Source organism: Hippoglossus stenolepis, chromosome 19 (genome assembly GCF_022539355.2).
Source record: "Hippoglossus stenolepis isolate QCI-W04-F060 chromosome 19, HSTE1.2, whole genome shotgun sequence".
NCBI lineage: Eukaryota > Metazoa > Chordata > Actinopteri > Pleuronectiformes > Pleuronectidae > Hippoglossus > Hippoglossus stenolepis.
In genome coordinates this window covers 19,318,720-19,339,011 of record NC_061501.1, presented here as the reverse complement: position 1 = coordinate 19,339,011, position 20,292 = coordinate 19,318,720, and the positions used below count along the sequence as shown (strand labels likewise).

The window sequence follows — 20,292 nt, the reverse complement described above, 5'->3', positions numbered from 1 at the left end:
ATAAAAATAAACTAATTCATGTTTTAGTCACATCGTCACTGGCAAAAAACATAACTGTACTCTAACAGAGCATGAGCATAGAAGGTGTAGTAATAATAATAAGCTTTACGAATAAAAACACATTCAAAATGTCATAAAACAAATAAAAACATAGTCATAAAAATATAAGAATACATTTCCTAGACGTGACATAAATAATTGTAATACTATGATAGAATTTTAATATTTTTTATCATTTACTGAAGTACTTGCAGATATAAACAAGCATGCACGCCCTAAAATACCAAACAGTGAATAAAGTAGTTTCAAATAGTAAAATCAAGCCTGAAAATGTCTCTTACATGTTAATTTATCAATAAGAATAATCCAATAATATGATAATAAAACCCTGAAAAGCAAATAATCTGCCAAAAGAATTATTGGTTTAGTTCACAGCTACACTTTGAACAGAGGAACTTTTACAAACATATAAATATAATTATACTCGTGTCTGTGTTTTTTATTTTGTTGCTGTTCAGCTGTGGATTAGCACATCCGCTGGTTTTCTTGTGAAAAGGCCGCAGCGGGAAGTGGTGCACCGGGTGTTTAACGGAAACGTGAAGTGTTGAAGGTTCCGGACATTTTTAAACTTCAGAGGAAACGTCAGCGCGTCTGTTCGGATCCGGATCATATCTGTGCATAGACACGTTTTTAATTTGACGTCTCAAACGTTTGCTCTTCGCTGTTTTATCGCGCTTGTCCTCGCTTTCGCTAACGTTAGCCACGTTCACGTTAGCCGCGTTAGCCGCGTTAGCCAACACTAGCGGGGCCTCGGGTAAGTGCACTGCGCAGCGTTAGCTTAGCTTAACTAGCATTGGTGTTCAGTTTCTATTAAATGGTATTAAAATGTAATATTACATACAAATGTGTTTCAGTTGTGACTCAAGTAGAAAGTGTTCCAGGTCTTTAACCTGGTTATTATTCTCCTGGTTGATAAACACATATGTTTAGTTAATCTGCTGCAGTGTAATGATCAATTAATAGAATTATATTCAAATAATATACATCTATTGTAGTTCCAGGTCTTATTGACTAATGGTTCATTTACGTTTATTAAACTGCAGATTACAAATATCAACACAGCAGTATAAAGTCGAACCTTAAAGAAAACACGAGTTATTAGTTTACAGTAATAACCAGTTGTGTTATTATTTACATAATTAAACTGGTTGAAGATTGTGAAATATCTTAAATCTGCTCCTCATGTTCAGTTGTGCAGCGCTTTAGTTTGAAATGTCTTTGTAAATGACTTATCAAACTTATACACATCACAGTGATATGATGCAGGAAGTTGTTAACTTTAATAATAAACTAGGCTGTCACTCAATAGCATATAAAGACAGAATATTAGAGACAAATCTTGAATAGATGGATAACTTTATATCTGCTGTCTGTTGCTCTTCAGCCTCAGACTTTGAGGATTCTTTAGTTTTCTTTACAGAAATAACATAATGATGATATAACAACAACAATGATGATGATAATAAATTGGGAGACAGTCCATCGTTAGTCTTTAGTTAACGGACGGTTCTTGATAAAGCAGTGAATTAACCGTCTGTTCTTGCAGCGTTAACCTGAACGTAAACTTCTACTTTCTTTGAAGGTGGAAAGAATGTCACGATCACGGTCTCCTAACTACAGGTAAACACTTTGTCATAATTTAACGTCAAATATATTTGTGTTTTCAATTTAATCAGTTTCAAAAGTGACGTAGTTTATTTTTTTCAGGAGGTTTCCATGGGAGGAATCCAACTTTGATCCTCATAAAATCCTCGCAGAACTGGATGAGAATCCACATAACAGGAGTCACCGCCTCAGACAGACTCCTGAAGAAGACTGGGGCTTTGACAGGGAAGAGATGTACCCAGAAGGCCAGAGAAGATCCCCTCCTTTTCCAGATGACCATTTCCAGCTTGAGCATCAACGCCGTCCAGATGTGGAGGAGTTTTACAACCGTGCGTCTTCACCTCACTATGATGTGAGGGGATACGAGGGTCGGAGGGTTTCGCCACCGCGCAATGCCGGAGGGGACAGCGATAGACGCAGAGAAGGGTTTCAAGACCAGAGTTATGATAACAGGGGGAGGTTGCCCCACTCTCCCCCGAGTTTGGTGAGGGAAAGATTGCCACCGAGGTCTCAGGCAGTTCACCAACAGAGAGAGCCGGGGATGGGCTGGAGGGAGGAGCAGGGCAGAGGCCCAGGGAGGTTCAGAGACCTCAGTCCCGCTACGAGAACAGACGACCAAAGAAGTGGAGCAGGTAGGGAGAGAGGTAGGAGGCATTTACAGGGTCCCAACAGAGACCGACAAAGGGAGGAGCCACATCAAGAGAGGAGCCCCCCCTTTAAAAGGCAACGGAGAGAAATGGATGACGCCAATCACCCTGGGTAAATTTCAAGCAAAATGCATCGCAGCACTTTCCAAGAAGGAAGAATTCAGAGGATTCTCATCTTTATTTTCCATAGAGCAAAATCCTTCACTCTCTTTCGTCATTTCTTATTTTCCTTCAAACAAAACACTAATCTAACATATTGCATGGCTTGAAGTTTTCTTTCTTTGCCGACTCTGCTGCCTCTTAAACATTTCTGCATGTTTTCTGTCGTACGTTCTCTAGTTGTTAATGCGAGCAGCAGCTGTAGTATTTAAGAATCCTGCCACATTGGTAACTATTGCTATGACAAAGACTGAGAAAAATCCAAAGCTAATGTCAAGTGTAGATTTAAAAGCAGATGTGAAGATGGACATTCCCATGAATCATTGTTGAACCATGTCACCTCCTCTTATGCTGTCACAGGTACAGGAATGAGGAGGAGTTTGGGGAACAGCGTTACTCGGTGGAGACGCCCAGAGATGGGTTTGGAGGAGACACTCAGGGGAGCCTCCCCCGTGGAGATGTCCGACCCTTGAGACCACTTGTCATTGAACATGATCACGGTATCGTAAATGTCAAAAAATTGCCACAGTGGGAACAATTAGCCAAACGCAGAGATCTTGACTTTAATCGACAGAGGAGTCCCCGCCCACAAGGCTCCTCGCAGGAGCGTTTCAGGACGTCAGACACACGGTTGGATGATCGGGAAGACGTGAGAGGACGCCGTTTTCAAGATAATTGGAGAGATTCCAACTATGTTGAATCTCGGAGGAGCCCTGTGCCGCAAGACAGACCAAATACCATGAGATATGGTAATCGAGATGGGTCTTTGAACCCCAGGGGGAGAGGTTGTCCTCGTCCTGGGAGAGGGAGGTTTAATCGTGGACAGGTCGGAAGGGCCGGACCACTCAGGACTCAACCACGTTTACAGCAATCCTCCCAGGGATACCAAGATCTTCCTCATGGAGAGCAGAGACTGGGATATCGACCCTTCAGAGAAGATGGTAACAAGGATCCCATGGAAGGGGGGCCTCGCTGGTCAGAAGAAGACAGACTTCAAGAGCGGGAACATGACAGGCCCCGAAGTCTGGAGCAACACTTACTGAGGGATGACCTGGACCCCAAAATGCCCCGTGGATGGAGTGACAAGAAAACCAGTAACATGGCCGCTGTGAAGGAGGAAACGTTAACCATCAAAGTAGACATGACCCGACCCATTAACCAGAACAGGTAGAGTATTTTTTATTACAACTATCAAGGGTGAGTGGTGGAAGTTCACACTTCTTTCTCAGCTCATGAAGAGCTGCTGCAAGAAGAGGAAAGAAACGACCGGGTGAGAGACTGAGAATCGACCTTTTCATTGAACTGGATTCGGTTGTCGTTGATCCAAACACTGATGTTGGCACAATTAAATTATGTGCTTTGGCTTTACTCAATCAAGATGCCACGCAGAAGTTTCTTCAAGTGACTAAATATCTTCTCACAAAGGTAAAGTTGCCCTCACATGAAAAAGTGACGTGGCACCAGAAAGAGCTGCTGTTCAAACTGAAGACCCAGGAAATGCTCTTCATCCTGAAGGAAGTGATCCGGAGCTGAGCTTTGGGAAAGTGACCATGTTGTCGTGAACAGGTGTCGTCACCTTTTCAAATGGAGACAGGTTTCATTAGAAAGAGATTTCAGCTGCATCTGATTCTACTGAACTACTCAGCACTTGATACTTTTGGGAGAGTTACCTGAAAACAAAATGCACAGGTGAAGAAGGACCTGATGAACGGAGCCGACAGGAAACCGGAGCAGCTCAGGATGACACATTCTGCTTTGTCAAAAACTTGACGAACAGGACTGAACAGCCTGAACCTTCTCTGGTTGAAGACCACAATTAATGTACAAGTTCTTCCTTTATTGGTGAAATCAGTTGGAAAGAAGGCACATGACAATATTTGAGGAGAGGCTCCGGCACTCGAGGCAGCAGATTCAAGCTCCAGTCATCATCTCACATGTCGGTTCTTCACAAGGATTCCAGAAGACGCGAGAATATAAAGATCTCCCTCTACAGTGAGGAGGAGTGAGCTGCAGCAACGGACCATCACACTGTGTCACTGTGACCTGAAGTGAAACCAAAGACACCTCGAAGAGCCTTTTGATAAGACCGGACCCAGACTGATTCCTCGTCACGCGAGTTATTTTACTCTGAAGCTGCTGTGACACACACTCAAACACCACTTCTTCTAGAAGTAGGTGTTGAAGGAATGTTGCCGTGTCATCACCCAGTAAAGTGGAGTTTGGTGTAAACTTCCAGAACAAGTCTTTGGAGTGTCACCTTGAGAAGACATTTTTGCAGATGAGCAACATCATTACTCGACAAATCTGTGTATGAGACAACAATGATCACTTTGTATGAGCTCCTGATCGATGCTGCACCTGCTGCCCCTCGTGTGAGTGACGTCTGGCCACTGACTCATCTGAGGAACAGTCGGTGTCCAAGTCATGAGGCGTAAAATCCTGGAAGGATTGTCACCCTGTATGTTACAGAGGAGAATTCCAGCAGTGGTGGCACAGACCAGGGTGATCTGTGAAAACATGGATGTTCAGATGTGAAAGTATCAAAGTTCACGTAACTCGTGTCTCAAGAGGAGAAACCAAGAACCAGGAAGTATTTATGGATGGATGTTTCAGTGCTCTGCGAAGAAGACGACCATGGTTTGAGAGTGTAAACAGAAGAGGAGAACATCTCTGAGATGACTTCACACGATGCTTTTTAAGAGCATGTTCACAGTGATTGGTTATGAGCCACGTTGGAAGAACACAGCACAGGTTGGGAAATTGTGGAAGAACCGGGAGTGTTTCTGTTCATAGTTGATAGAAGATGCAGATGAGCAGCTACTGGAATCAGCTCCTGGAATTTTTGACTGTTAAATCAGTGTCATTTTGGAAAGAGGATCCAAAGCATGTTCTCTCTGGGGCTGCAGACACACGTGCATGTTCAGAAAAACATGAACAACTAAGGAGTCGTCGTCTTGTCCAGAGTGAAATTAACTGAGATGGAAATGAAACGAGCTTCACCAGCTTTGTCGACAGCCAAAGTAGCTGGTAAATAAGGAAACATGCCAACCACTCATTTCTTGTTTCAGTTAAACAGCATAAATGTAAATTCATACCAGAAGAAACTGAAGCAATCAACAATCTACAAAAAGGAGAAAATAAAGCTGTCAATATAATCATGGATGATTCTAAATTGAGAAATTGCAGCGCTGCAAACATGAATATCCTCAGTTTTTTGAAAGAAGAAATTGAAGCCATGAAAGTATAATGGCCCCTAAGTGGAATTGAAGCAACATCTGTGCCGTGAAGAGGAGAAATCAAAAGATCCTGGAAACGTACTGTTGCTTATCTGAGAAGTTCAGGCCATGAACGTAATGTTCAATGCAGATAAATGGAGGAAACTTCTGCTTCATCAGTGCCGTCGGGAGGAGAAAATGGATTCTACACCCAGAGATAAATATCATCATTACAGTGGAAAGGAATTGAATCTATTGGCAAAAACATGGAGAAGTTGAGACTCTGTCAAATCTGTCAAAAAGGAGAATTTGAAGCCATGAACAGAATCGTTGATGCAAATCAAAGCGTCGTGAAGAAAAGATGCTGACGTCAACAACTGTGTCACAGATTTTGGATCCAAAAACTACACGAGCATCAAATGAAATGCTGAAGATCGTGTTGGGCGACTGGAGTCATCTCCACCCTGTGAGGATCAGTGGTTCGAACTGAGAACCAGCTGAGTCACACTGAAGATCTGATAAAAACAAGAGAAGAAGTGTGAACTTTCACCCGACCTTTTAACTCACCTGTCTGTTTAAAAGAGGTTTATCCTGGTTTCACATAAACATCCACTAAAAGAGGACGAGTCCGTATGATTTTGTGCGTTAGAGGTTGAACCTCCCTCTTTCTAGTTAACAGTGTTTTAGTTACTGTCGTATGTGGATCATGTGAAAGGTAAGTGTCGGGTAAGGTAAAGCTGTTTGTATTTATCTTGTTTAGCTCATACGTGTGAGTATTTCAGCTAAAATATTCATACTCACACTGAGAATATTACTAGTGTTTACAAACTGGAGATTTCCCAGTCACCTTATCTGGTAGATAAAAGCTCCTCAAGTCATTTGTCTTCTGTTATTATTTCATCATGTGTGGTCGTTCTCTGCTGTTTTTAACCTTCATCTCCCACCTCCTCCTCCTCCTCCTCCTCCTCAGCAGCTTGCCGTGTTACTCCTCAGAGAGGCAGCTCTCTTTAGATCTGGTCAACGTGGGGCGGCAGCGTCTCGACTTCCTGCCCATGCTCGAGCACTCGGGCACATATCAAGAGACGGCCATGCACACTGGGACGTTTGCCCAGGAAATCATCACGCTGGTGCACCATGTCAAAGGTCAGCGCAGCGTCCACCGGTCTTATCTGTACCTGTCGGGATTTAATGGTGAAACAAACTAAACCTTTGGAACCAGGTCACCTCATACAACCACATTTAAGTTCACTCAGTCCAGAATCTTATTTGGATCTGCACCAAATCGCACACGATCATAAATATCAGTTCGCTAAACCTGACTTTTTTTTAAAATCCTCCTTTGTGGAAGCAGTGGTCAACAGTTGGCCAATTATTATAGATCTTGGCAGAATGTATTTTATTTTAACTGATTGCAAAGCACATGGAACTTTCACTGGTCTAACACAGCACATGGTTCCTTCTGCAACACAAACAAGTTATAGGATCTTCCACAGTTTCCATATCGATGTCTGTGAAAAGGCTCATGTCTGCCAATATTATCTGATATGATTGATATGTCAGTCGGGCTTGTTGTTTTTGTGTAGCTTTATATTGTAGGATATGTATAAATAAATAATTGTGTTCTTGTCTGTGCTTGCAGAGCAATATTTCAGAGATGATGGCCTCACCCTGAACGAGCGTTTCTCAGTTCCTCAGACGAGTGGCTTCTCTGAAGAGGAGACTGTGGAGCTGACGCTGGATGAGCGGTTCAGTTCAAACCGGTGCGTCTGGAAGTTTCTTGTTTTCTACTGGTTCTCATATACTGGTGCTGAAGTCTGAATCATACCACAAAAAAAAAAACACTAACATCAAGCTGAAGAGTAATATTGAATCAGGAAGTTGTTGTTTTCTCCTCTGCAGAGGCTTCAGTCTAAACATGAAGTCGCTGCATGATGACGATGAGCCTCTGTTCTCCAGACTGGAATCCATGCAGGTCAGTAAACGACTCTTTCTCTCAAACCACCGTGGCTTCCTGAAATCTGACTGTGGATTAGCAGAGATAATTGTAGTTCTATGGGAATTTTCCTGATGAATCCACAAGTTGATTGTTTTGCGCTGACGTTGTGGTGACAGGGTTTGAACCAGCAGCTGGTGCGAGACCCGGGGGACCTGAGGCACGACCTGGAGAGGAGGAGGCAGGAGAGACTGGAGGGTGTGACGGTCACAATACCAGGCGGCAGTATGTCACAGCGCCCCCTGGGTCAAGTCAGGTGAGCCAACGGTTTCATGTTTCATGTATCACTGTGGTCCTCAACCGCTCGGGTCAGTGTTATCATCTTAACTTTCAATGACTTCATTCTTCTGCCACTTGTTGTCATGTTTGTGTCAGTGAGCCAGAGTTCATTGACGAGATGTCTCCGCTGGAAGACGACAGATTCTCCACTTGGCCAGAGGAGCAAAGCAGGAGACAAGAAGGCAACATGGTGAGTGTTAAAGAACTGTGTTAAAGTGGCGCTTCAGTGGAGTGATGGGGACGATATATTCTGCTCTCAGATCTGCACTGAAGTCTAATGTGAGGACACAAATGTCCAGATATTCTCAAGAGTTCTGTCAGAGTGAGTCCTTGTGAGAAAACAGCAGGAAAGTTGACGGAACATGACAACAAAACACGTGACGGACGTGAAACTGGAAGAACACAAACATCTCAGGATGAAGAAGAGGAGCCGTACACGTAGAAGACGAAGACGTCAACTTGGAAAGACGAGGAGGTTCCAGATCTTTTGGTGATGAGGGCCGACGCCGGTGTGGATGAGCTGTAAACAACAACACTGATCTTTCCACAGCAGAGTTTATACGTCATGTCCGGCCTCCTGCTGCTCTACAGGCTCCGCCCCTCGTCTGGATGTTCCCCACATGTTCCTGTTGGTGTGAACGAGTCGGTCCCGACAACCTGCTGCTGCTGCTTCACAAACACTAACTACACAACATGTACACACACTGTTTTACAGAGTTCATGTCTGAAAACAGATCCAGTCATCAAACTGACTTGTCTTTTTCTCTTTTTGTTTTAGGTACCAAGAAGAGGAGCTTCACTCCGACCGAACTCCGGCTCCCAACGCAGGAACAATCGCTTCATTAACCGGGCTGGACCAATGAGGCGACAGAACAACCGCAACAACCCTGCAGGTAAACCATTAACACCACTGAAATCTGAAACTGTTAAACCGTCACCATCAATTACCCCTTTAAGAATTCTCCCTTTGACCAGTTGACGCATTACACATCAGCTTCTAATCATTCCTGAGCTCGTCCATCCATCCTTCCTCTCTGGTCCAATCCTGTTCCATCGTCCATGTTCTATTCTCCATGTTCTATTCTCCATGTTCTATTCTCCATGTTCTATTCTCCATGTTCTATTCTCCACGTTCTGTTCTCCACGTTCTATTCTCCACGTTCTGTTCTCCATGTTCTGTTCTCCATGTTCTGTTCTCCATGTTCTGTTCTCCATGTTCTGTTCTCCACGTTCTGTTCTCCATGTTCTGTTCTCCATGTTCTGTTCTCCATGCCCTGGATCCCTCTGACTGCCTCTCTCTGATTCTCTGCTGCTCACAGGTCCGACCTGGTGACCGGGCGTTGGAAACGTATTTCATGTGGATGTTGCAGATTTTTTTTTTTTTTTTACTGATGACACGTCTCATAAACACCAGCCAGTTGAAGTTTGTTGTGTGCTGAATTTGGGCTTAATTGAGCCAGTACATCTTGATCGACGCACAATGCTTGTGGCAGCAGCGGATTTTGATTTAATGTGAAACGTTGAAACCTGCAGTGCTGGAGGTTCACGATCTTGCGTCTTTCTGTTTTTTGCTTTCACATTTAATTTCTCTTCATTTAAAACTTAAGTGAATGTATTTAACATTTAAATCACAACTTAGCGAAATTAACCCGAAGAATCGGTCAAGATGAAACTGAAAAACTCCACTTTGACCGAGTGAAGTTTGGGATCCTGATCGTTCAGATGTCAGGAAACTCGCAGCTTTCAGCGTCGGACATGTGAAGGTTTCACTTCTTTTGACGACCTGTAGATGTTTGTGTGTCTGTACAGAACGATATTACATTAAACCAGCCTCTGTGACACGTGAGCATCACCTGCTCCTCCTTGTCCCGTCTAAATAAAAACACTAAATCCAGAAAGTGTATTGAACTGTGTTGTACTTTATTTTGTCCTTAACAGTTACATCAGTGTTTTTGTTAAGAGTTCTAGTTAAATCTTGCAAAGAAAAGAGTTGAAAATACATCTGCAGAAGCTTTATTTAAAAAAAAAAAAAAGAAATCCAGTATTTGAACAAACATGTTTTAAAATCTGTTTATTTCAAACGTCGGGTGAAAATTCATAATAAAAAACGCAACAGTTGAGTTTCTCAACACTTGTGACACAGTTTTCATGATTTGTTCATCAGAGGAAAGTTCAACTATTCAGTTTTAAACCTTTTAAATGTTGAGGATCAGTTTACGAGCTTCAAAAACTGGTCCACAGCAACTTACGTTTTCAGAATAAAACTCAACATATTAACTTTACAGATAAACACAGATTCACCAACTCCCCTCGCTCCCTCTGTCATGAAGACTGACTTTATAAAATACGTGCAGATCATTTGCAGCATGAAACAGCGACGCAAACCAAATAAGAGGTTGAGAACCGTTTGGTTTTAAGGCACAGAGACGATAAAATCTTTAGACCTGACATGAAACTGAAAAAATATATAAAAGATTAACAGCTTATTTAAATGCAACTTGCACATTGTTTGATGTAATGTTCCCCAAACAATGTAGTGTGCATTACCCAGTGTTTCCCACAGACTCATTTATCTATTATTTATTCTAGAGGCTGATTTTGAAAGGAAGTGAAGAAACAGTTTTAAAAGTAAAAGCTTAAATTATTCAGACATAGACTAAAAGTAGTGTTTTTGTTTTAACCGTAATGAGGCTTTTAGCATTTTCTATCTAAGCACCTGAAGAATGTTTGTCTTTAATGAAAAGTCCTTCAGTGAGGATCAAGACACTTTGGCTTCACTTTCGGGAGCCGTCATGTCGTCCATCTTTGTTTTACAGTCTAATGGAAACAGGTCAAGTACGTGCGAGACTCTTTATTTTCTCTATTTTCAAACTAAAACATGATTCTATGTTTCATTAAACCTTGAAATCACTGAAATATTCAACATGGAGTGTGTTACTTCTGCTGTGTGAACACTGTGTGTACTGAGTGTGTACTTGTACTGACAGTGACTCTGCAGTTACAGGTGTGTGTTTCCTGACCTCAAGTCTCTTTAACAACACGCTGACTTTCCAATAACCAGAAGTTCTCCACAGCACCAGATTGTTCGTCTTCATCAGCCCAGCGAGGAGGCTGCCACTCCCCTTGTGGGCCCCCCGGGGGTCCACCTGGGGCCGGGACACCCCCGCAGCACCCAGGGGACGTCTGGGTTTCCTCCAGAAGGTTCAGGGGTGAGTGGAGACGTGTTACCGTAGAAGGAGTTTGTGTGGTGAGGGCGTCAGAGGCGAGAGTCGCAGGGCAGAGGTCGAAACGCCACCTCCATGTTCTCCTCCATGATGATGTCAAAACGACAGATCAAAGGCCTGAAGACAAAGAAAATGACATTCATACCTTTTATCTCGATTTTCTTTTTTAAGACTTGATTGAGTGAGTAAGATTTTCTGGCTTCTGCTTCTCAGTCGTGACAATTTGCTGCTTTTCTGCCTTATGACTAAATATCCCTGAGTCGTCGTCAAATGTAATAGAATTGTGTCACTGAATCTCCGGTGGTGAAGAGCAGGACTGACCTCTCAGGATGATCCAGAGGCGTGAAGCGGATCCGCAGCAGGCGGATTTTGTATCGAGGTCCGATCACGTTGCCGGTGTTGATGCGGAGCGAGATCTTCTGGACCTGCTGCAGATCCTCATCGAACTGGGCCAGCAGGCGGGTGGAGGTGTACTGCTCCAACCGGTACAGCTTACTGCCAGAAACCAGGAGGAGTTTAATGATCACATGCAAATAGAACGAGGCTTCTTGATAAAATGTCTCAACTGAGAACCAACATCTGGGAGAGGAGGATCAGTTGCCACGGTTACAGTAATTTTACTTAAATTATCTTTGACTCCAGGTGTGTCAGTGACTCACTGGTCTATTCGAGCCTCAGTGAAGCTCCTGCCGCTGTGCAGCCGGATGTAGACGACACCCCAGCGGAGGTACTGGTTCCAGGTGACCATGTCCACTCTGTAGCTCAGTTCTGACAAACACAGGATACAGACAATATCACACAATACTTTCATTTCTAAATGAAATAATCTCAGCTCACACACAGGATCCAGATTCATTACTTTAGTCAAAGCCTCATGGATCCTGCAAGTATTAATAGAGAAATGTTCTTCAAAGTACTTTGTCTACAAGTACTCTCTTGCAGAAACTACATAAATGCATTGACTATATACATTTAATTACTGCAATAATAGTTGTTGCTCATGTTAAAGTAAAATCTTTTCTACTTTCAGTCAGGTGAGTACTTTATTAAATTATTTGAGATAATTACATGTTTTGGTCTTTAAAGTCTTCAGTCATTTCCTCTGAAGTCTAATTATTGAAAAAGTAGTAAAATAATGTAAATATAAAAGTACAGATGGCTCTAAATTGTAATTAAACCTTATTTTAATGATTTCCTAAGGGACTGTAATGTGGGGCGGTGATGACTCACTCCTGTACGGCAGCGACGCGGTGGTGCTGAAGAAGACTTTGGTTTGTCCGAGTCGCAGCAGAGTCTCCGTCCAGCGGCTGAAATCGTAACCTGCAGGTGATCAGACGTCAGTTCTCAGGTCACGAGTTCAACTCGGTACAAACTCACATTGAGTCGTTCAGTTCAAACAGAAACGAGCTGCTGACACAAACGTTTCCGTCGTACGACATGTCATCAGGTGGACTGGAGGGGATTGCACCACCTACCGAGGACGGGGCAGGACGCTGGTTTGAAGGCCTCACACTGCAGACACCTCCCGTCCAGGAAGTCGCTGTAGGACGAGCAGGGGTAACCGGTGAGGCTGCAGGTTCGGTTCAGAGCGCACAGGTACAGAAACACCGAGCGCTGGTGGTCACACACAAAGTAAGATTTACCTGTGGGGGGGAAAGAGATGATGCGGCATGTGAGTGTGTGTGTGTGCGTCATATTTTCTTCTGTCTTTTTATGTGTGTGTGTGTGTTTACCTGCAAAGATGGTTTTGGGGCACCCTGGTTGGTCGGCTCCACCGTTGGCGTAGAAATCGATGTGACCGTGAGCTCCTCTCAGGCCAAATGCTGAACATGGAAAACACACGTTCAGTCAATCAAGTTTATTTAATTTAAGCATCTTTCACAGAGAAAAATGACAAAAGCCCAAAGGTTATAAGTTCATCCATAAAAGAATCGAATAATAAAACATTAACATTTAGCAGGTGGAACATGAACCAAACTAAAAACTCAAGGTAAAGATGTTTCTGTCGTTTCAGGTCGTTCTTCTCTCACTGATGTTTGTTCAAGTGTTTCTGATCAGTTTGGTTTGAATCAGTTATTGATGATATAAGAACAGGCTGAGACGTGATGATTGACAGCTGAGACTGACTCCTGAAACAGATGATATTTAAAGTCACGTCTCAGCCAGATCCCTCAGTGTGATCGTTTATCGTGAGTTCAGTTTATTTGAAGACGCTCACAGTTCATGTCGGTGTGAAGAACGTCCACGAACATGGCGTCGGAGGGATCCAGCCTCTCCTCCGGTGTGGCACTGGTGAACATCGGCCCGGCCGGGTCCAGACCTGGAGAGAGAAAATAAAAGAGTCCACTGAGACTTGTGTAAAACCTTTTGATACCAAATCCGTCTTTTCTGTTCTTTGCCTGAAAGCCACCGACACTAAGGACGTTTCTTCGTACAAGTTGTATTGCAAGTTCTGTATCTATGTTTGCAAGAAACAGGAACGTTAAAAGTGTTGGGCCATGGTTTTTTGTGAAACCACACTTTGGCCTACATGTGCCGTCAAGGCCTGAAGCAGCATGTCCCTCCAGGACTCAGTCTCCCAGAGGGCATCAACTTCACACAGAGGTGTGAAAACCCCCCCAGGGACACAGGTTTCAACTCCCATTGGTCACTCTGGACCCCATGACCTGTGAGGTCACCGGGCCAATATAAGGCCTGTTCTCCCCCTCTTCTGTCTCTTCTGCCCTCTTCCTACAATCCTTCCACAGGAGAGAAGGCTGTGGAGCCTCTTCTCCAGCTCACATCTTCTCTTCCCATCCAACTCTTCGAGAGGAGCACAAAGGTGCAGCTTCCAGCTCATCTCACCAAGGAAACCTCCTCGTACTCCAAGCTCTACCAACCTCCTAGCAGCGATGCGATGTCCTGCAGGAAAACTTCAACCAGCAACTGAGCTACACAGCTCAACAGAATCACTAAGGCAAGAGCCACAGACTTGCAAGACGACACAAAACTGCGAACTGCACAGCAACTTCCTTTTTCCCCTTTCCAGACACACAGACACACACACATATACTCATATACACATCTTTGTTTAGTAATTACACTGTTAGTAATTTGTGTTTTTATACTTTATTATATTCATAATAAATGTTTTCCTTTCACAAATGCTTTTTTATTAATGTTGCATAAGTGAATTTTGCCAACCTCTACACTGTCAAGAACTCCATATCCTTCAACTTAGCTAACTATCTATATGGTAATTTTGGTTATAGTTATTAATTTAATTGTTAATCAGAGTTCCAAATTTGTAGTTAGTACTTTTATGAGACTTAATCAATGAATTGGCTATCTTTTCCCTTCCTTTGAAGGGTGGTGCCCCGAGGTAACTTTAATCAATTAAAGTTATTATTTAATATTAATAATACAAATATTAATATTTAATATTTTATTTTGATAACCAAATTTATTGAATGCCGAAAGGCACACCATTTTATGGTATCACGTTTGATGCATTATGGCACAACAAAAGTCAAATGTTTAAAAATGATTTATAAATAAAATGACAGGTTAAAGACATTTTCTGAACTTTTCCCTACAACCTAAAGTCTGGTCATGTTTTCACCTGTGATGCGTCCGATCTTTCCCTTCAGGTTCGCTCCCACGAATCCGGCCAGGTGAGCTCCCAGACTGACGCCGATGAGGTGGACTGAACTCAGAGAAGCTCCTTCCTCCTGCGGACACACAAACACCAAACTCTCGTTTACCTCCGGCTCCGCCCTGCCGCTCAGACACATTTACAGACGGCAACTGTCTTTGGTTTGGTGACTCTCGTTCTCTCACCTCCATGGTCATGATGAACCCGGTCAGGTTGTGTGCGGCCTCCCTCGTGTAGGCCACGGCAGTGAAGTAGTTGAGGTTCGCCGCCCCCTTGTTCCAGTCCATCACGATCACGTTCATGTCCTCCTGCTCGGCCAGCAGGCGGACTAAGTGGTCGATCCAGATAGGGGGCGCTCCGGTGGGCCGGTAGCCGTGGATGACGAAGGCGGTGGCACGGGAGAGGTTGAAGAGCGACTGTGAGGCCAGGTGCTGGTGGTTGATCTCACGGCCGCAGTCCAGGTTGTCGCGGGTGTAGAGGAGCAGCCGCACGTACAGGCTGGTTCCCATGAAGCAGTGGGACAGGTTGAGGTCTGTGAAGTTGTCGCAGGGCTCGCCCCCCCCGCTCTGCTCCTGACCTGAGGGCACAGAACGGGCGACAGCTGAGGCTCATGGGAAAAGAATCATTTGTATATTTGATCGTGAAACAAAGCAGAGGACAGATCAATCGAGAACAGCAGCAACATTCACTGAGGTCATCGTTCTGACAGCATGAACCTGCAGGTCAGAAAGGTCAAAGGTCAGAGAGGTGTGACAGTAAATGCTGAGATCACTTCTTTGTCTGGTTTCTCGTAGGTGGCGGCGTTGGTTTGACCTCTTCAGCTCCGACAGGCAGAGATCAGGCTGCAGATTGAATCACCTTGAGCTGCTGCGTCTGGGAATCACTCCACTCGTTGGGGAGCTGCTGTCATGAAGCCTCCAGTTTGACATTTTGTTCAGCGCCTCCTTGGTTTTTTGAAACAATACCCACGGTGCTTTATGAACTGTTTGACTCAACGTGGATCATAATCTATAAAGTGAACATCAGCTGTGTTGAAGAAGACTTGAAACTAGAGATTGAGACATAAACTCCTGAGGAAAATGTTCACTGACGTTATAGACATAACATTTAGTGTCCCCGCTGGTGACGCCTCGTTGTCCGGTTGTCCGTCCCTCCGTCCCTCCGTCCCGGTCCACATGATATCTGTAGAACGCCTTGTGGGACTTCCTTTAGATTTGGTACAAACGCTCACTTGGACTAAAAGATGAACTGATCTGTATTTAGCAGACACGGATCAGGCTGCTATAAAAAAACACCTCATCCCCTCAGCACCTGCCCCTCCATGAACACAACGGGTGATTACAGCTGTCAATCAAACAGGGAGGGCGGGGTTACAGGGTGGAGATGGCCCCAATCCAACCCCACATTAGTAAAGTGTGTATAACGGATGAATGTGTGTGTGTGTGTGTGAGTGTGAGTGTGAGCGACTGTATATTTACTTTTACAGCAGCTGACAGAAAGATATGCAGGCTTTTCTATTTTAACATCAACCTGGAGACGATGGGTTGACTTTAAATAATCTGTTCCTTCCTGCACCTCACTAAGCTCTCTGTACACACACACACACACACACACACACACACACACACACACACACACACACACACACACACACACACACACACACCTCTAAGTACGACACAGTCATGTTTCTCTCTGGATCAATCCCTCCTCGCTGATGAGGATGAACTCTCACCAGATTCTCACCAGAGGATCATTTTAAAGTGATGACTAAAGAGCTGTGGGTGTTTTTCTTACCTGTGCAGAGCACGAGGAGTCCCAGCAGACCCACAAGTCTGCGGGGCAGCATCCTTCCTCCGACCACCAGAGGCAAACAGGGAATGAAGGAGGTGAAGAGGAGGAGAGAGCAGGAGCTCTCAGTGCCGAGTGAAGGAGGTGACTGAGGGAGGGAGGGAGGGACTGTTGGGGAGATAGAGAGAAAGAGAGGGAGGAGGGATAAGAGGGTCGGTTTGTAGAAGGATGGAGAGGTGGAGACAGAACAAGAGAGAGGAAGATAACATCTCAATAAGTTATTAATATTGTGGTGGACTGTTGGATACCGTCCTTATTGCTTAGCATGTTGTGTATCATGTTAAATTATTTTAGCCACGATAATCAAACATACAATCAGATATTGTTACAGGGCTGAGAGCAGAGTTATGAGATTAAAGTGACAGAGTCTGTTCTGCATCTTGGATTATTTCATGTTCACTTCTGTTCAAACTACGTTTTATAGTTGAAACCAGACAAAGTACAGTCGAGAGACGTCAGCTCTCTGTGCTCAGGGGGCTCAAACCACCGTGGTGGGAAATCTGTGCCGACAAAAGTTGGAGCCCCACCAGCGCTGGTTATTAATAGCTCCACAGACTCTGACCACACTGCACCCAGCCCATGCTGCCCTGTACTCACTGTATTTCTACAGGAACACATGTAATTTAACATGGACGGAGAGAGCAGGGCCCCGCATGCAGACACGCTTCAAACGCAGTGAAACGGAGTTAGACACGGAAATCACAAAGTCAAAGACAGAAAGACACAGAAAGAGACTGTGGACTCGCTGTCCTCTGCACAATCTGTTTCCATCAGGTGAGGCGTCCAACGACACGACGAGTCTCTGAGTCCTAAGTTTGATTCCACCTCAGTTTGCTACTTCTCTTTAATCACATCGTATCCTTGATAACTGCAAACTTTACGAACAGGAATAAAAACCTTTTGTCTAAGAGCAAACTTTATGCAGTTGTACGATAATATTATTGGCGTATTTTACACTAAAGGACACGTTAATAGCTAAGATTACTAATACGTGTGTTTTCAGCTCTGCAGACCTGGACTGAACTGATGCAGCAGATGAAAGATCAGCGACAGGTCACGATGTCCTGCTCGGCTAAAGAGCTTATTTCTGGAGGCCACGCCCTCGTCAGTCACCTGACCTGACTCAAAACTGAGACGTAGATTATTAAACCAGTTTCACTGTTTCTTCCTCAAAGTAAAACTCCGACAGCGACGGCTCAGTTTGAGCCTGAAACACGGAGCAGTGACGTTTTCTGATTCTCATGGAATTAAAGCAACTACTCATCTGATTTCTGTGAAGACCCTGGTTAGAAGAAAGTACCAGAAACATGTCATGCTGGTTAAGATTTAAAAAATATCTTATACCTTATAGTAACACTGAAAAAAAATTAGACAAGCTGTCAGTTCATTGAGAGCGACATCGTTTGAGTAAGTTGATAGAAACCGTGCAACATTTGAATTCCTCCTCCTGGATCATCTGATCCAGAGCCGACGCTCAAGTTCAGGTTAAACCTCGAGCACCGTCTCATTTGGTAAACGAGTGTGAGGCTGTTGCAGGAGTCGGGAGGGTCTGAAGTTCTATTATAAGAGTCCTCAGCCAAAGCTGCCGAGATAATCGCAGCTAAACCGAGGGACCCGAACATTTTCATGTGTGTTAAACTGCAGCTTTAGGTCCTGATAATAGGATCCGACATGCATCCGTTCTCTGACACCATGAGCTGCACTTTCTGTTGTTACTGGACCGGCCTCTGACTCCGGTGAGCAAACACCTCGGCCACCGCCGACCCATCAACACGTGGTTTTCTGCTTCTTACAGGAGAAATATCGACTACACTCAGTCGAGTTCATGACAGCCCCCTCTTGAAACCACATTAAAATTCACTAGATCCATATTTTTATTTGAGAATCAGTTCTCTAAAGATGTCAGATTTGTTTTGGGTCAAGATCCTGTGGTTGTTAACATCTAGTCTACACACATTCGGGTTCACCGTGACCTTTGACTTTTAACCTTTAACCACTTATATTTGAGTCCAAGTGACAACTGCTCAAAACATTTCCTAAAGACAGACTTGAGATATTATGTTTATGATTAAATGTTTTGTGACCTTGACCTTTGACCTTAGTTCACCCAAATCTAATCTGTGAGTCTAAGTGAACGTTTGAAGAATTTCTCTTGAGGCGTTCTCGAGTTATCGTGTTCACAGAACTTGGACGGGTCCTGAAAACATGAAGCCTCTGGCCACTTGATGAAAGATGCTGACACATAAAAAAACTGACTTCAACCAAGCGACTGATACATATTTTGTGTATATTTACAGATTTACATCCAGTTTCACAGCCACAGAGAATTCAAACGCTCCACACGTGTAACGAGCTGACGACCTGTGACGAGCACGTCTGAGCGTTGTTATTTCCCTGCAGACCTCCGGGTGGTGCCGGACGCTGCCTCCATTTAAGCTCGAGACGCTTTCACTTCTCCTTCGGCCGCAATCATCTTCAACACAGAGAGAGAAACAGGATTTTAAACATTTCAAAAACAGCAGCAAGTACAGAGGAGATACAAGAGAGGAGGAAATCCTCAAAAGAACATTTGTGTTTGGGAGCAAAACGTCGGCTGCTGCACAAACACAGAGTCCGAACAGGAAGATGTCACCAAGGAAGAGGACGAGAAGGGTTTTAAAAACAAGAGCTGCTTGTTTGTTTGACTTGTATGAAACCTCGTGGAAGGATGTGACGTGTACGAAGGCGACAGAGCAGCTAAAGACCCAAAGTCTGGACTGGGCTCTGCTCCCGTTTCCCCTGAATCCACAGGCCGTGTGTTCAACATGAACCTGCAGTGATTAAAGCAGCAGACGGCAGGAGGTCAGACCAAAGCAGACGAGGAACACAAATCTGTTGAAGTGAAGCTGACAGGGAGCACCTGACGCTCCACCTGGACGCCCCACTCCCCGGGTCGCTGCGTACAGCACCTCCTGCAGGTTTCCACAGTGTACAGCACTTCAATATTTGCAGCACTAAATATAACGCTGTACCAACGAATGATCAAATATCTTGTCTGTTGCTTTGTTATTTGTTAAGTTATTATGAGTATATGTCATTTACTGGCAAAGAAATCTTCCAAGAGGCCAGATTTAAATGTATTTATAAATTTGATCTGAGTCTAGTGAGGTCATAAGATCTGCTTTTCATGCAAATAAAGATTTAGAGAATGACGTCATTACGAGAAGAAAGTTGCATTTTATTCTCTTTTTGATTTTATTCTCAAAATATTACGACTTGATTCTTGTAATGTTTTGACTTTAATTGTAAAATCACCACTTTTAAATCCCTGCACAGAGATGATTTATAAAAACTTTGAAACTGTCTGAATTTGATTTAACTTTGTCATTTTATTGTTTGTTCACACAAGTAAAACATCTTATTACCTGATATGTGGATAATTCTTTATTCTCAGACATTTGCATCAAAAAATACAACAATTAAGACAAGAAAAACAAAATGTTAACATCGCATCAACAAAAGAGTTTTAACGTCCTTCAACATACTTTTGATCTGAGATAAAGTTCCATACTTAATAATCTTCTGTTTAATGGTAACAATTCATATTCATCGAGTTCATCTTGTCTTTCTGTATCTAAGTTAAATT

At 43.7% G+C, this 20,292-nt stretch overlaps 2 protein-coding genes and 1 long non-coding RNA gene across 3 annotated transcripts; 2 read left to right on the top strand and 1 right to left on the bottom strand.

The window, feature by feature from the left end:
• Positions 1-564: 564 nt before the first annotated feature.
• zgc:112982 (uncharacterized protein LOC503771 homolog) lies at positions 565-9,856 on the top strand. The gene is made up of 12 exons (XM_035142027.2): positions 565-814; positions 1,643-1,680; positions 1,768-2,424; positions 2,832-3,638; positions 6,660-6,829; positions 7,326-7,446; positions 7,586-7,658; positions 7,799-7,935; positions 8,055-8,148; positions 8,737-8,851; positions 9,278-9,368; positions 9,462-9,856. The coding sequence occupies exons 2-11, from the start codon at positions 1,652-1,654 to the stop codon at positions 9,289-9,291; spliced, it is 2,217 nt and encodes a 738-aa protein (XP_034997918.1). The 5' UTR covers positions 565-814; positions 1,643-1,651; the 3' UTR covers positions 9,292-9,368; positions 9,462-9,856.
• A 158-nt stretch (positions 9,857-10,014) lies between these two features.
• Positions 10,015-16,739, bottom strand: lipib (lipase, member Ib). The gene is made up of 10 exons (XM_035142038.2): positions 16,614-16,739; positions 15,002-15,393; positions 14,784-14,892; positions 13,401-13,502; positions 12,916-13,005; positions 12,658-12,825; positions 12,413-12,502; positions 11,842-11,950; positions 11,504-11,677; positions 10,015-11,299 (listed from the first exon to the last, which is right to left on the bottom strand). Exons 1-10 carry the CDS (start codon positions 16,663-16,665, stop codon positions 11,215-11,217), a joined length of 1,371 nt encoding a protein of 456 aa, XP_034997929.1. The 5' UTR covers positions 16,666-16,739; the 3' UTR covers positions 10,015-11,214.
• LOC118098356 lies at positions 16,516-20,075 on the top strand. Its single transcript, XR_004694157.2, has 2 exons — positions 16,516-16,751; positions 19,068-20,075. It is a non-coding gene; the product is annotated as an uncharacterized LOC118098356 (long non-coding RNA).
• The last annotated feature ends 217 nt before the right edge of the window (positions 20,076-20,292 follow it).